The sequence below is a fragment of the Nerophis lumbriciformis genome, linkage group LG05, assembly GCF_033978685.3.
Source record: "Nerophis lumbriciformis linkage group LG05, RoL_Nlum_v2.1, whole genome shotgun sequence".
NCBI classification, from domain to species: domain Eukaryota; kingdom Metazoa; phylum Chordata; class Actinopteri; order Syngnathiformes; family Syngnathidae; genus Nerophis; species Nerophis lumbriciformis.
Window position 1 is genome coordinate 7,500,418 of NC_084552.2, and position 14,583 is coordinate 7,515,000.

At 37.5% G+C, this 14,583-nt stretch overlaps 1 protein-coding gene across 5 annotated transcripts in view; it reads left to right on the top strand.

Moving 5' to 3' along the window:
• Nucleotides 1–598: 598 nt before the first annotated feature.
• The window catches only part of rbm17 (RNA binding motif protein 17), a 29,929-nt gene continuing 15,944 nt past the window's right edge, over nucleotides 599–14,583 (top strand). For 4 of the 5 annotated variants that reach the window (XM_061961331.1, XM_061961334.1, XM_061961333.1 and 1 more), the window contains exons 1-6: nucleotides 599–759; nucleotides 6,001–6,138; nucleotides 6,214–6,330; nucleotides 11,504–11,670; nucleotides 11,798–11,910; nucleotides 11,993–12,043. In XM_061961331.1, the coding sequence (XP_061817315.1) occupies nucleotides 6,016–6,138; nucleotides 6,214–6,330; nucleotides 11,504–11,670; nucleotides 11,798–11,910; nucleotides 11,993–12,043 (571 nt within the window). In that variant the 5' untranslated portion in view covers nucleotides 599–759; nucleotides 6,001–6,015. The remainder of the gene's footprint in view (nucleotides 760–6,000; nucleotides 6,139–6,213; nucleotides 6,331–11,503; nucleotides 11,671–11,797; nucleotides 11,911–11,992; nucleotides 12,044–14,583) is intronic. The other variant, XM_061961332.2, reaches the window with a different exon arrangement.

Here is a 14,583-nt window from a genome sequence, read left to right on the forward strand (position 1 = left end):
CCTGAGTAGACTTGGGTTCAATCCCGGGCTCGGGATCTTTCTGTGTGGAGTTTGCATGTTCTCCCCGTGAATGCGTGGGTTCCCTCCGGGTACTCCGGCTTCCTCCCACCTCCAAAGACATGCACCTGGGGATAAGTTGATTGGCAACACTAAAATTGGCCCTAGTGTTTGGATGTGAGTGTGAATGTTGTCTGTCTATCTGTGTTGGCCCTGCGATGAGGTGGCGACTTGTCCAGGGTGTACCCCGCCTTCCGCCCGATTGTAGCTGAGATAGGCTCCAGCGCCCCCCGCGACCCCAAAGGGAATAAGCGGTAGAAAATGGATGGATGGATGGATGGATGGATGAACTTGTGTGATGACTGTATTATGATGATAGTATATATTTGTACCATGAATTGATGAACGTGGACCCCGACTTAAACAAGTGTAAAAACTTATTGGGGTGTTACCATTTAGTGGTCAATTGTACAGAATATGTACTGTACTGTGCAATCTACTAATACAAGTCTCAATCAATAGGTGGCGGTGTGCACCTTTAACCTTGGTTGACGCGCCATCAATAGAAGAAGAAGAAGAAAAAGAAGAAGACGAAGAAGAAGAAGAAGAGTCTTCCAGCCGCTAGATGGCGCCCGTCTTAAAAAGGCCAATCAAAGTTTGTTGTCTCGCTCCATCGTCGTGTTGCTCCTAGCGGCTACGACGCGGCTTTCAAGTCAAAGTATTCATTTTCATGCAGTTAATATCAACATACTTCTGAAACCGGTACGTTATCATCCTCACTGACTGCACTGCGTCTTGTAGTCGCGACACGGCAGGCAAATGTTATTGTTGTTAGCTAACGTTAGCATGCAGCTAATTCCTGCTAACCTTTCTGCTTGAAAGTCCTCTAAATGAGATATAACGACGATGTTCACTTTCAGTTTATGTGGAACATGTATGCGATACAATGTGATGCATCGCATGTTTCATTACAGCACGTATGAAAAGTAGTAGGAACAAGCAGAGCTTATTTACAAACCCCGTTTCCATATGAGTTGGGAAATTGTGTTAGATGTAAATATAAACGGAATACAATGATTTGCAAATCCTTTTCAACCCATATTCAGTTGAATATGCTACAAAGACAACATATTTGATGTTCAAACTCATAAACATTTTTTTGTTGTTGCAAATAATCATTAACTTTAGAATTTGATGCCAGCAACACGTGACAAAGAAGTTGGGAAAGGTGGCAATAAATACTGATAAAGTTGAGGAATGCTCATCAAACACTTATTTGGAACATCCCACAGGTGAACAGGCAAATTGGGAACAGGTGGGTGCCATGATTGGGTATAAAAGTAGTCATTCACAAACAAGGATGGGGCGAGGGTCACCACTTTGTCAACAAATGTGTAAGCAAATTGTTGAACAGTTTAAGACCTTTCTCAACCAGCTATTGCAAGGAATTTAGGGATTTCACCATCTACGCTCCGTAATATCATCAAAGGGTTCAGAGAATCTGGAGAAATCACTGCACGTAAGCAGCTAAGCCCGTGACCTTCGACCCCTCAGGCTGTACTGCATCAACAAGCGACATCAGTGTGTAAAGGATATCACCACATGGGCTCAGGAACACTTCATAAACCCACTGTCAGTAACTACAGTTGGTCGCTACATCTGTAAGTGCAAGTTAAAACTCTCCTATGCAAGGCGAAAACCGTTTATCAACAACACCCAGAAACGCCGTCGGCTTCGCTGGGCCTGAGCTCATCTTAGATGGACTGATGCAAAGTGGAAAAGTGTTCTGTGGTCTGACGAGTCCACATTTCAAATTGTTTTTGGAAACTGTGGATGTCGTGTCCTCCAGACTAAAGAGGAAAAGAACCATCCGGATTGTTATAGGCGCAAAGTGTAAAAGGCAGCATGTGTGATGGTATGGGGGTGTATTAGTGCCCAAGACATGGGTAACTTACACATCTGTGAAGGCGCCATTAATGCTGAAAGGTACATACCGTACAGGTTTTGGAACAACATATGTTGCCATCCAAGCAACGTTATCATGGACGCCCCTGCTTATTTCAGCAAGACAATGCCAAGCCACGTGTTACATCAACGTGGCTTCATAGTAAAAGAGTGCGGGTACTAGACTGGCCTGCCTGTAGTCCAGACCTGTCTCCCATTGAAAATGTGTGGCGCATTATGAAGCCGAAAATAGCACAACGGAGACCCCCGGACTGTTGAACAACTTAAGCTGTACATCAAGCAAGAATGGGAAATAATTCCACCTGAGAAGCTTATAAAAATGTGTCTCCTCAGTTCCCCAACCTTTACTGAGTGTTGTTAAAAGGAAAGGTGATGTAACACAGTGGTGAACATGCCCTTTCCCAACTACTTTGGCACGTGTTGCAGCCATGAAATTCTAAGTTAATTATTATTTGCAAAAAAAAAGTAAAGTTTATGAGTTTGAACATCAAATATGTTGTCTTTGTAGTGCATTCAATTGAATATGGGTTGAAAAAGATTTGCAAATCATTGTATTCCGTTTATATTTACATCTAACACAATTTCTCAACTCGTATGGAAACGGGGTTTGTAATTCTACCCCTTTTCATATCATAGCAATTCTATCACATTTCTTTGTTCTCTGTAACAGAACAGTGAATACATAAATAATATACCATAGTAAGTAAACAAATATTAAATACATAAATAATCTTTATCTCAAAGAAGAAGAAAAAGGGTTGAAGATGTTCATCATAATTCTTGTTGTGTGTACTTAGTGAACACTTGTAGTTTGAACAGTCTCTTAAAGTGAATCATATTGCTGCTTTCTGTCATTTCTTTGCTTAATCCATTCCATCATTTAATTCCACATACTGATATACTAAAGGTTTTAAGTGTTGTACGTGCATACAAATGTTTTAAATGACATTTTCCTCTAAGGTTATATTCCTCCTCTTTTGTTGAGAAGAATTGTTGTACATTCTTGACTAGCAGGTTATAGTTTACATCATTTTACATGTTTGCAAATGCTCCAAATTGTTGAATTTCAATAATTGTGATTTATTAAATCAAGTTTTTGTATGTTCTCTATATCCAACATGATATATTATTATAACTGATCTTTTTTTTAACACAGTTAGTGAATAAGTGTACTTTTGTAGTTATTTCCCATATTTCTGCACAATAACTCAGATATGTAACACTAGTGAGCAGTAGACAATATGAAGTCAACATGTTTTACTTTATTCATTATAGACGTGTTTCTTGCTACTTTGTTGTATATTTTTTTCATGAGATTTCCAATCCATTTTATCATCAATTATTAAACTCAAAAATGTGTTTTCTTCTACCCTTTCAATATTTACTCTGTTTATTTGTGTTTGTGTTAGACTTTCTCTTCTACTGTTACCAAATATCATTATTTTAGTTTTACTGAGATTCAAAGATAGTCTGTTTTTGGAAAACCATCTTTTTAATGTGTTAATTTCTTCTATTATTTGTATTATCTTCTGTGTGTTCTCTCCTGAACAAAACACAGTTGTATCATCTGCAAATAATACTAACTTTAAGTCCTTTTATAACTTTACAAATGTCATTTATATAGAGATTGATGTTAAAAGTACTTAAATATAAGGCTGCAGCTAACGATTATTTTTCTATCGATTAATCTATAGATTATTTTTTCGATTAATCGGTTAATCTATAGATTATTTTTTTCGATTAATCTATAGATTATTTTTCCTTTTACCGATTATTTTTTTTTATTTAAAATGAAGATGAAAAAATAAATGTTGGCCAGTTTTTTCAAAAGGCATGACTTTTATATACAAAAAAAAAAGTATGGCCACTCAGTCAACATTGACAACAACATGACAAAATATTCTGTAACAATGTAAACATTTAAAACTTTTAACATTTAACAAAATTAAAAGTAGCTTATTTGCTTTTTAATGTGCAAATATAAAAGTAAACATCCAGTGCAAATCTTAATATTCTGCAATAGTATAAGCATTTCTAAAGTAAAAGTATTGCTTATTTTGCTTTAAAATGTGCAAAAATAAAGATAAACATCCAATACAAAAAAGTGCAAAACGAAATATTCTGTAACAGTGTAAACATTTCAACAAAAGTAAAAGTATTGCTTATTTTGCTTAATAACACAACAATGATAGTATGATTAAAGTGAAAGTTAATTGTTGGTTTGTACATAGTATATGTAACTGTTAATGTTGTAAAAGGTATTTGCACAACTAATTAACGTTAGCGTTAAAGAGGAGCGCGTCTTTGTAAACACTGAACAGGCACGCCAAACGCGCCTCTCAGAGCGAAACAGTGTTTTAGTTTATGAATTTACAACGCAGATACAAATGACACATTCATGATTTTGTGTAATGATGACAACGTATACTCACGCGGACGATTGACTAGTTGATGGTGATGGCAAGAACGCTGTCGGGTGTTTTCTTTTCAAATGTTCCTTCATAGCCGTTGTGCTGCTATGATAGGCCATTTCCGCTCGACACAGTGTGCATACAACAACTGTCAAGTGTTTGGCTTTTTTCGCTGTGCTTATCCCACACTTGAAGGGATGTACCAATGCTGAATGTGGCTTCTGGATTTCACTCAAAAGACCAGACCGTAGTTACTTTTTCCTTTTATTTTCCTTTAGTTTGCAACAGTTTTTCCAACCAGGAAAAAGCTTCTTTTTTCTTCTTTAGTCTTTTTAGCAGTCTTTAGCAGTGTTAATAGACTTTAGTTTCTTTAGCTGTCATTAGCTGTCTTTAGTAGCCTTTAGTAGCCTTTAGTAGCCTTTAGCTTCTTTAGTAGGTGAAAAACCTTTAAGGACAAAACACCACAAGATTAACATGCTGTAAAAAATCAATCAATTATCAATCCCATAATTTACAACTATTAATTAGGCTATCAAACTCTTAACCATTAAACAAGTGCAAGAAAATGGACACATCTTTTCCCTTTAAGTTAAAACAGATTTTAAATAAATTGTCTCAACATAAATGCACCAAGATACATATAAAATACATTTAACACCAGAAACACAATAGATAAATGCAACAGAAAACCCAATATTCAAATACATAAATACCTAACCAATTAACCACCTATTTAGATACATATTTAAAATCCATATTCAATATAAATATATTATTAATTTAGCAGTGAAACACTCAATCTTAAACGCTGTCTACTGGTAGAAAAATGCCCCTTTTTCTACGCCCTCACCAACACAGTTAAATCCAACACTTTAAATTGAGCGACTTCACCCTCCTGATGAAGCATACTGCTCCAACATTTATCAAACTAAGCAAAGAACATCAACACTAAACAACAGTTACATAACACACTGTGTGTATTTAGCCTCCAGACTAAGCACGCTACATGCACACAACCCCCCCTTCCCATCTCACCAGCGCAACAGGTGCGCCACACCCACGAAGAGAAATATTAAATCTTACATACTTTTGGCACAACTCTGGGTTATCTGTAATGAACTAAACCTTTTTCCACTCTGCGCTGGCGTCTTTTGTACTCCTTGATTTGACACAGCGGTCTAATTACCGGGCTCGCGCACCAGCAGATGAGACAGGAGCGCGCCGCGTTATACCTGCGCGCGAACGTAAACTGATCGGCTCTGATTTTATAAGCCGACTGGCCGAAATAATGCCGAATTATATACATTTGTTTATTGAAATACTCCCACACTTTTGACGACTTTTGGCGTGCTTTTTTTCCCTCGCTCGCACCGCTCGCATCATCTGCTTTGCGCTCCGCCATGACGGCAGTGTGACGTAAATATGCGACGCGTCGAAGCATAAAAACGACGTCGACGTATTTACGTAACCGATGACGTCGACTACGTCGACGCGTCGTTTCAGCCTTACTTAAATACATTAACTAGCTTTATTTGACATCTGGTCGATACTGGCAAGCACCTCTGAGTTATTATTTACTCTGTTATATGACACTAGTTGGACATTAATGTGAGTTATAAATTCTCAGTTGAACCTGCAGATAATGTCGCTGTATGATGACCTTGGCGTGGGTGCCAGTGACACCAAAACCGAAGGATGGTCCAAAAACTTCAAGCTCCTGCAATCCCAGCTGAAGGTGAAGAAGGCAACACTGACCCAAGCTAAGGTATGCACATCAATATTTTGAAGTTATCAATGCAAGCCCTACTCTACTTGTGTGTGAACATGAATTTGTGTGCAGACTCATCGGACCAAGCAGACGACCGTCTTGGCTCCGGTCATCGATTTGAAGCGAGGAGGCCCCAGTGAAGATAGGCCGGTCGTAGACACACCTCCACATATTGCTGTTGGCATTAAGGTCTGTCTTTACTACACTTTAAAGGGGAATTGCACTTTAAAAACAGCAACATTTTAAGTCGTAAATAAACGTTAGTAAAAGTTAGCAATGGAGTCAATGGAAGTCGCTCTATTCCGCTCGTAAAACGCTTTGAAATATCCCAAAACCTCCGTAAATGTTTTATGTACACGCTACAAGTGTATATGTAGTGTAGTAACATTCATAATAACATGTCATATTGACCTATTTCGCTCATTTGAAGCATACAGTGTCATATTAGTTTCACAGACGCATCACAACGTTCACTTTCCCATCAACAACAACAACAAGACTACTAGTCATGGCAGACTTGATGAGAGACAACAAAGACTACTTTGGGACAAATGATAATCCAGAAACTTCTATTTTTCATCCTGAATATAAGGAAGGTGATCTACAAGTTTTAGAAGATGAGTGCTAAACATACACAGCTTTAGTCAAACACTAAGCATCATGTAGCAGTATTGCTAAGTGCTAAACAAGATATACAGAATATCAACTTAATAAAACAATCACTTACTGGACAATGTCTGCTCTCGCTGGGATGCCCACTGGTGGGATGTTTATATCTTCCTGTTTAGATGAAGAGATAGTCATAGTTCTCAAGAAGTTTAATTTTTTTAGGGAAAAAACAGCATTTTATATAATTTGTGTTTACTTTTGTCAATTTTGTATCGGTAAAAACCCACTAGACAAATGTTTTTTTTAAGGCTGAAACGACGCGTCGACGTAGTCGACGTCATCGGTTACGTAAATACGTCGACGTCGTTTTTATGCTTCGACGCGTCGCATATTTACGTCACACTGCCGTCATGGCGGAGCGCAAAGCAGATGATGCGAGCGGTGCGAGCGAGGGAAAAAAAGCACGCCAAAAGTCGTCAAAAGTGTGGGAGTATTTCAATAAACAAATGTATATAATTCGGCATTATTTCGGCCAGTCGGCTTATAAAATCAGAGCCGATCAGTTTACGTTCGCGCGCAGGTATAACGCGGCGCGCTCCTGTCTCATCTGCTGGTGCGCGAGCCCGGTAATTAGACCGCTGTGTCAAATCAAGGAGTACAAAAGACGCCAGCGCAGAGTGGAAAAAGGTTTAGTTCATTACAGATAACCCAGAGTTGTGCCAAAAGTATGTAAGATTTAATATTTCTCTTCGTGGGTGTGGCGCACCTGTTGCGCTGGTGAGATGGGAGGGGGGGTTGTGTGCATGTAGCGTGCTTAGTCTGGAGGCTAAATACACACAGTGTGTTATGTAACTGTTGTTTAGTGTTGATATTCTTTGCTTAGTTTGATAAATGTTGGAGCAGTTTGCTTCATCAGGAGGGTGAAGTCGCTCAATTTAAAGTGTTGGATTTAACTGTGTTGGTGAGGGCGTAGAAAAAGGGGCATTTTTCTACCAGTAGACAGCGTTTAAGATTGAGTGTTTCACTGCTAAATTAATAATATATTTATATTGAATATGGATTTTAAATATGTATCTAAATAGGTGGTTAATTGGTTAGGTATTTATGTATTTGCATATTGGGTTTTCTGTTGCATTTATCTATTGTGTTTCTGGTGTTAAATGTATTTTATATGTATCTTGGTGCATTTATGTTGAGACAATTTATTTAAAATCTGTTTTAACTTAAAGGGAAAAGATGTGTCCATTTTCTTGCACTTGTTTAATGGTTAAGAGTTTGATAGCTAATTAATAGTTGTAAATTATGGGATTGATAATTGATTGATTTTTTACAGCATGTTAATCTTGTGGTGTTTTGTCCTTAAAGGTTTTTCACCTACTAAAGAAGCTAAAGGCTACTAAAGGCTACTAAAGGCTACTAAAGACAGCTAATGACAGCTAAAGAAACTAAAGTCTATTAACACTGCTAAAGACTGCTAAAAAGACTAAAGAAGAAAAAAGAAGCTGTTTCTTGGTTGGAAAAACTGTTGCAAACTAAAGGAAAATAAAAGGAAAAAGTAACTACGGTCTGGTCTTTTGAGTGAAATCCAGAAGCCACATTCAACATTGGTACATCCCTTCAAGTGTGGGATAAGCACAGCGAAAAAAGCAAAACACTTGACAGTTGTTGTATGCACACTGTGTCGAGCGGAAATGGCCTATCATAGCAGCACAACGGCTATGAAGGAACATTTGAAAAGAAAACACCCGACAGCGTTCTTGCCATCACCATCAACTAGTCAATCGTCCGCGTGAGTATACATTGTCATCATTACACAAAATCATGAATGTGTCATTTGTATCTGCGTTGTAAATTCATAAACTAAAACACTGTTTCGCTCTGAGAGGCGCGTTTGGCATGCCTGTTCAGTGTTTACAAAGACGCGCTCCTCTTTAACGCTAACGTTAATTAGTTGTGCAAATACCTTTTACAACATTAACAGTTACATATACTATGTACAAACCAACAATTAACTTTCACTTTAATCATACTATCATTGTTGTGTTATTAAGCAAAATAAGCAATACTTTTACTTTTGTTGAAATGTTTACACTGTTACAGAATATTTCGTTTTGCACTTTTTTGTATTGGATGTTTATCTTTATTTTTGCACATTTTAAAGCAAAATAAGCAATACTTTTACTTTAGAAATGCTTATACTATTGCAGAATATTAAGATTTGCACTGGATGTTTACTTTTATATTTGCACATTAAAAAGCAAATAAGCTACTTTCAATTTTGTTAAATGTTAAAAGTTTTAAATGTTTACATTGTTACAGAATATTTTGTCATGTTGTTGTCAATGTTGACTGAGTGGCCATACTTTTTTTTTGTATATAAAAGTCATGCCTTTTGAAAAAACTGGCCAACATTTATTTTTTCATCTTCATTTTAAATAAAAAAAATAATTGGTAAAAGGAAAAATAATCTATAGATTAATCGAAAAAAATAATCTATAGATTAACCGATTAATCGAAAAAAATAATCTATAGATTAATCGATAGAAAAATAATCGTTAGCTGCAGCCTTAGTTTTTTTAAAGGTGACCCAAACAAGCGTTTTTTTGTGTTTTTCTCGCCAGCTTTGAATGTCAAAGTTGGCCAACTTCTCGGTTTATGGCCACAAGCTTTTATTATACAATGTTGAGGCATGATTTATAATCTGGAATTAGGGCTGGGCAATATATCGATATACTCGATATATCGCGGGTTTGTCTCTGTGCGATATAGAAAATGACTATTATTTGAGTATACGTTCTCACGCAGTTGCTTTTAGCTGCGGGCATTACACTACAGGCTCTTCTCACTCTTTCTTGTTTATCCTTTTTACAGAGACATAAAACAAGCGCACCTTCTTACATACGTCACATACGTATACGCCCTCGCGGAGCAAAGAGGTAGCAGCATGGGTAACGTTAGCTGTGATGCTAGTGGAGCGGTGCGAGTGGTAAGAAGGTGCGAAGCTGGTAAAAAAAAAGGAAGGAAGAATTAATTCCCAAGAAAAACAGCAGGGGGTCTATCGTCTGGCGGTGGTTTGGCTTCAAGTGGGAATATGTCGAACAGACAACCGTAATATGTCAAGTGTGGGGGAAAAGCATTGCTACAAAAAGTAGCATTACTGCTAATATGTAGCATCATTTGAAAAGTCACCTGCTAGAGAATGAAGAGTGCTTACTCCGCATGTCAACATCTCCATTCGGTGCCACACGCCCACACCATCAAAATGCAGAGGCAAACATTTCCAGATCAACACTGTATGTAGATTAATTACGATCAAAGTATTGGACAGGACGTCGAAAATGTGTAATAAAGTTGTACTTTATATAAGAAAAAAATGGCATACAAAACGATCCTTATATCTTGTTATCTGTCATTCATTCACCCGAAGGCTTGTAATCCTCAATCTCAACACCCACAATGCACCCGCTCCCGGTCTTTTTACCATCCGGTTTGCCGCAATGAATTGTGGAACATGCAGTATTTTAGTTAACCCTTTGTTAGGCTATGAAGTAGAAAACAACTCAATTCAATGTCAGTGTTTCTCAAATAATCAATATCAAATACATATATAAATCAAATCAATTCTCTTTTAACTCTTTTTAGCTGTAAATAATAATAGATCAATTCATCAGCAATTAAATCAAGCACGCAAATTATGAATGATCATCACACATGAACTATATAACCCATAAGTTACAACACCGTATGAAAAAAAATAGTCAACCGCAAAAGGAGACAACGTCCGCAGGAACCTACCACATAGCGAAGGACGTACAGTCGTACACAATTTGATTTCCTATTATGCAGCTCATTTTTATTTGACACCTATTGAAATATCTTGTGTGACATCATGCACAAAAGTGCACTTTTATTTGTTTTTTTAACTATTGTAGTGGCGTTCTGTACAAAAAGTGCACTTTAATTTAGTGTTGTTTTGATATGTCATCTTAGTGACATCATGCACAAAAGCTTGTTTTAAAATGTCTCTGACAATTTTGCACTTTCTGTTTGGAAATGACATGAATGTTTGTGCCACTGCTTGATAACTGTTTAATAAATACACTTTTACTTGTGATTTCCCTCTCTGCATGAAAGTTTAAAAGTAGCATATATTAATGCAGTATGAAGAATAATGTTCTAATGTAGACACATAGAATCATCATACTGCTGTCATTATATGCATCAAGTGTTCATTCAAGGCCAAGGCTAAATATTGAGATATATATCGTGTATCACGATATGGCCTAAAAATATCGAGATATTAAAAAAAGGCCATATCGCCCAGCCCTATCTGGAATGAACTTTCTCCAACTGATAGGTGATGCAGCAGCTTATTAGGTCATATAGCAGCATGAGCCAGTTAGCTCTTTGCGATCACGGCGCCGCTAAAAGTAGTTCCTCTGCGTTAGCGCTTATAATAACAACATCTCTAATACTTGGTTCATATTCAGCTCACAAGATGTAAATGAAGTATTGTTGGTGTTTTTTTGATGTTTTTTTAGAGGGATATATAGGCGTAATAAAGTAATCTCACTCGCTGCATTGTTAGCTACCAAGTATTTGCCGTATTTTACGACTTAGAATGCATAACAAAAGACAAACCTATGTCTTCTTGTTTTAAAGGCAAAAAAAAAAAAGAGCAGTTCCCCTTTTAAGGTGAAGAGCATTAATTTAATTGTACAATTTGGTCATTTATGCATTTTCTTTTTTTCAGGATCCGGTGCCCAGCGGCTTCTCATCTGGAGATGTGCTGATCCCGCTCGCAGACGAGTACGATCCGATGTTTCCTAACGACTACGAGAAGGTGATGAAGCGGCACAGGGATGAACGGCAGCGTCAGAGGGAGCAGGAGAGGCTGAAGGAGATAGAGGACAGAGAAAAGTAGGTCTTGTTTACTGTGTTGAGTCCACACCTATTTAGAGTGACTTTGTTTTGATGTTAGGTTATTCAACCAGCAAACAAAATAACAAGGATTTTAAGCTTTCAACGTTTTGGGGGGGGGGTCCAGAAAACGAAAAGAAAGACACGAAGGAGGGGCGCCGACTGGCTTCTCCAGATTCCCAGCAGCAGAGGAAGACTCTGATGAGGAGGATGATTTCGAGAAAGAGCGGCGGAAACGAAGTGAGGGCTTGTCTGTCTGACAAAAATCAAGCAATTGTATAACTACAAGATGTAACCATGACTTTTATGTGCATCCTCTCAGGTATGGGTGGTGCTGCCATTGCCCCGCCTTCATCGCTTGTGGACAGAGATGGTGAGTTCTAGCAAAAACATCTTTTGGTGATACTTCACAGCATGGTGTTGTGTTAAACTCCTGGCACATTTAAAGACAAAACAAAGTTGCGAGTGTGAATCCAAGCGCAGTCATTATGATGCACACTGTGTCCAGCAGAGGGAGGCGCTGGCCTAATAAACATTTATGTTGTGTTCCGTTTACCTCGGGAAGTCGGAGCTGGCAATGAAGTCACGGCCAAACTATGTGTGTTCTAGTAAGGATGTGGGAATTCAAGAAGCTATTTACGTGCTTGCCTTTTTTGAACATAAACAACTTCTGGGAAAATATGCACTCCTTCTGCAATCTTTAAACATGGTGAATGGAGAGGAAACACAAAGACACCATTGCTAGTGATGGAGTACACATATACCACATAAAAGTCATGTAGACAAACTATTCATCCCCAAGGAAATTCTTTGATACAGTAGCTCAATTACAAGAAGACAGGATAATAATCCTCAGGGCACTAATATATATTTATATTGTAACTCCCTCCAAATAGCACAGACACAATGGCTTTCTTGAACTGATTTATTTGAAGGCTTCCTTTCCCTTCAAATTCACCGTGAAAACTGAAATAAAATAAAGCACGTTATAAACGTAAAAATAACAACATGCACAGCATGTGGATCGAACATTTTACTGAAGTAAATACAAGCAGAAATGACAAACAAATACCTCGTTGGCCTGCATGCTTCTTTTAGGAGGAAATTGTGATCTTCAGGCTCTTATAGCCCAAACACTTAGAGTCCTTGTGACACTTTTTAGTCTTTGTGACAGTCAGTCTCTCTTTTTCTGCCTTCACATGGCATCAAAAATGTTTACTCATACCCGGAAGTAGCTTCCTTACATCAGACGACAGACCAAACGAGACACTTCAAAATAAAAGTATGCCCACAAACTTAACAAAAGGCATGAAATTACATTTTTAACCATAGTAACTTAAATATAGCCTTCTTATGAACTTTTATGCATTTTGATTTGAATTCCCTTTTATGAACGTAACGTATTATTCTGTTTTTAGAGAAATAAAACAAATTATATTAATTATTAGTAGCAACAGTTACATAAATGTGTGTGTGTGTGTGTGTGTGTGTGTGTGTGTGTGTGTGTGTGTGTGTGTGTGTGTGTGTGTGTGTGTGTGTGTTAATATCAGTGTTGGGTTAGTTACTGAAAAGCAGTAACTAGTTACAGTTACTAGTTACTTCATTTCAAAAGTAACTCAGTTACTAACTCAGTTACTTACACCAAAAAGTAATGCGTTACTGTGAAAAGTAACTATTTAGTTACTTCTTTTTTTCTTCTTTTTTTTTTAGAGCTCCCATTAATGCCCTTTTAGCCTTTATTTCAGTACTGTTATTGCACTGGAGAATAATACAATCTGTTGATCAAATTGACATACATTTGCATCACTCAACTCTGCTAAGCAATGTGCTCTACATACAACACACAAACAATGTGCTCTACATACAACACACAAACAATGTGCTCTACATACAACACACAAACAATGTGCTCTACATACAACACACAAACAATGTGCTCTACATACAACACACAAACAATGTGCTCTACATACAACACACAAACAATGTGCTCTACATACAACACACAAACAATGTGCTCTACATACAACACAAACAATTTGCTCTACATACAACACACAAACAATGTGCTCTACATACAACACACAAACAATGTGCTCTACATACAACACACAAACAATGTACTCTACATACAACACACAAAGACAAAGATATGTTACATAGGCCAATTTGTTTCAGGCCAGAACAAATTGACAAAACTATTTTAAATAGCTGCAACATAACATGTATAAGTAACAAACAGCATAATAACAACATAGCTGTAAACCAAGAAAGGCACACACTACATACACAAAGCCTAACCAGGCATTTTCTTCCTCAAGTCATTCTGATACAAAATCATGTCTGAAGCCCAGAACACTCTACACATTTCCCCAGTTTTAGTTTAGAGATAAGGAAAGATTGGCCTGGCCCACTAGCATCCCTCTTTATGTTTGTGAACTTTATAGTCTAAACATTTAGAGTGATGTGATAATCAAACACTCTAGAAGTCTAGAATGAAAGAGTATATAAGAGAATTGACAGCAACGTTCCCTCTAAGGTGCGCGCTTGTGCAATTGCGCACTGCTCAAGCGTCCTCTGCGCACGGCAAGTCTATGCCACGCACAAAATCAAATAAAAAAATAAGCGCATAACAATTTTCGACACGACACGGACACGACAGAGAAAACCGTTTTCGTCATCATTGTTCAAATATTGTAACGTCTGTCGAGACGCTTTGAGGACATGAATTCCATCCATCACTTTACTGAGCAAAACTCTTTATTGTCGGCCATAAACACATCACCAAAACATTAGTAAAAAAAATGATATCTAGCAAAAGTAGTCATTTTCTGCAGTACAAACCAGACCAAAAGCAACTTTGTTATATCAACAGCAGCCGCTCGCTCTTTCTCACATGTGCCAACACTTGCA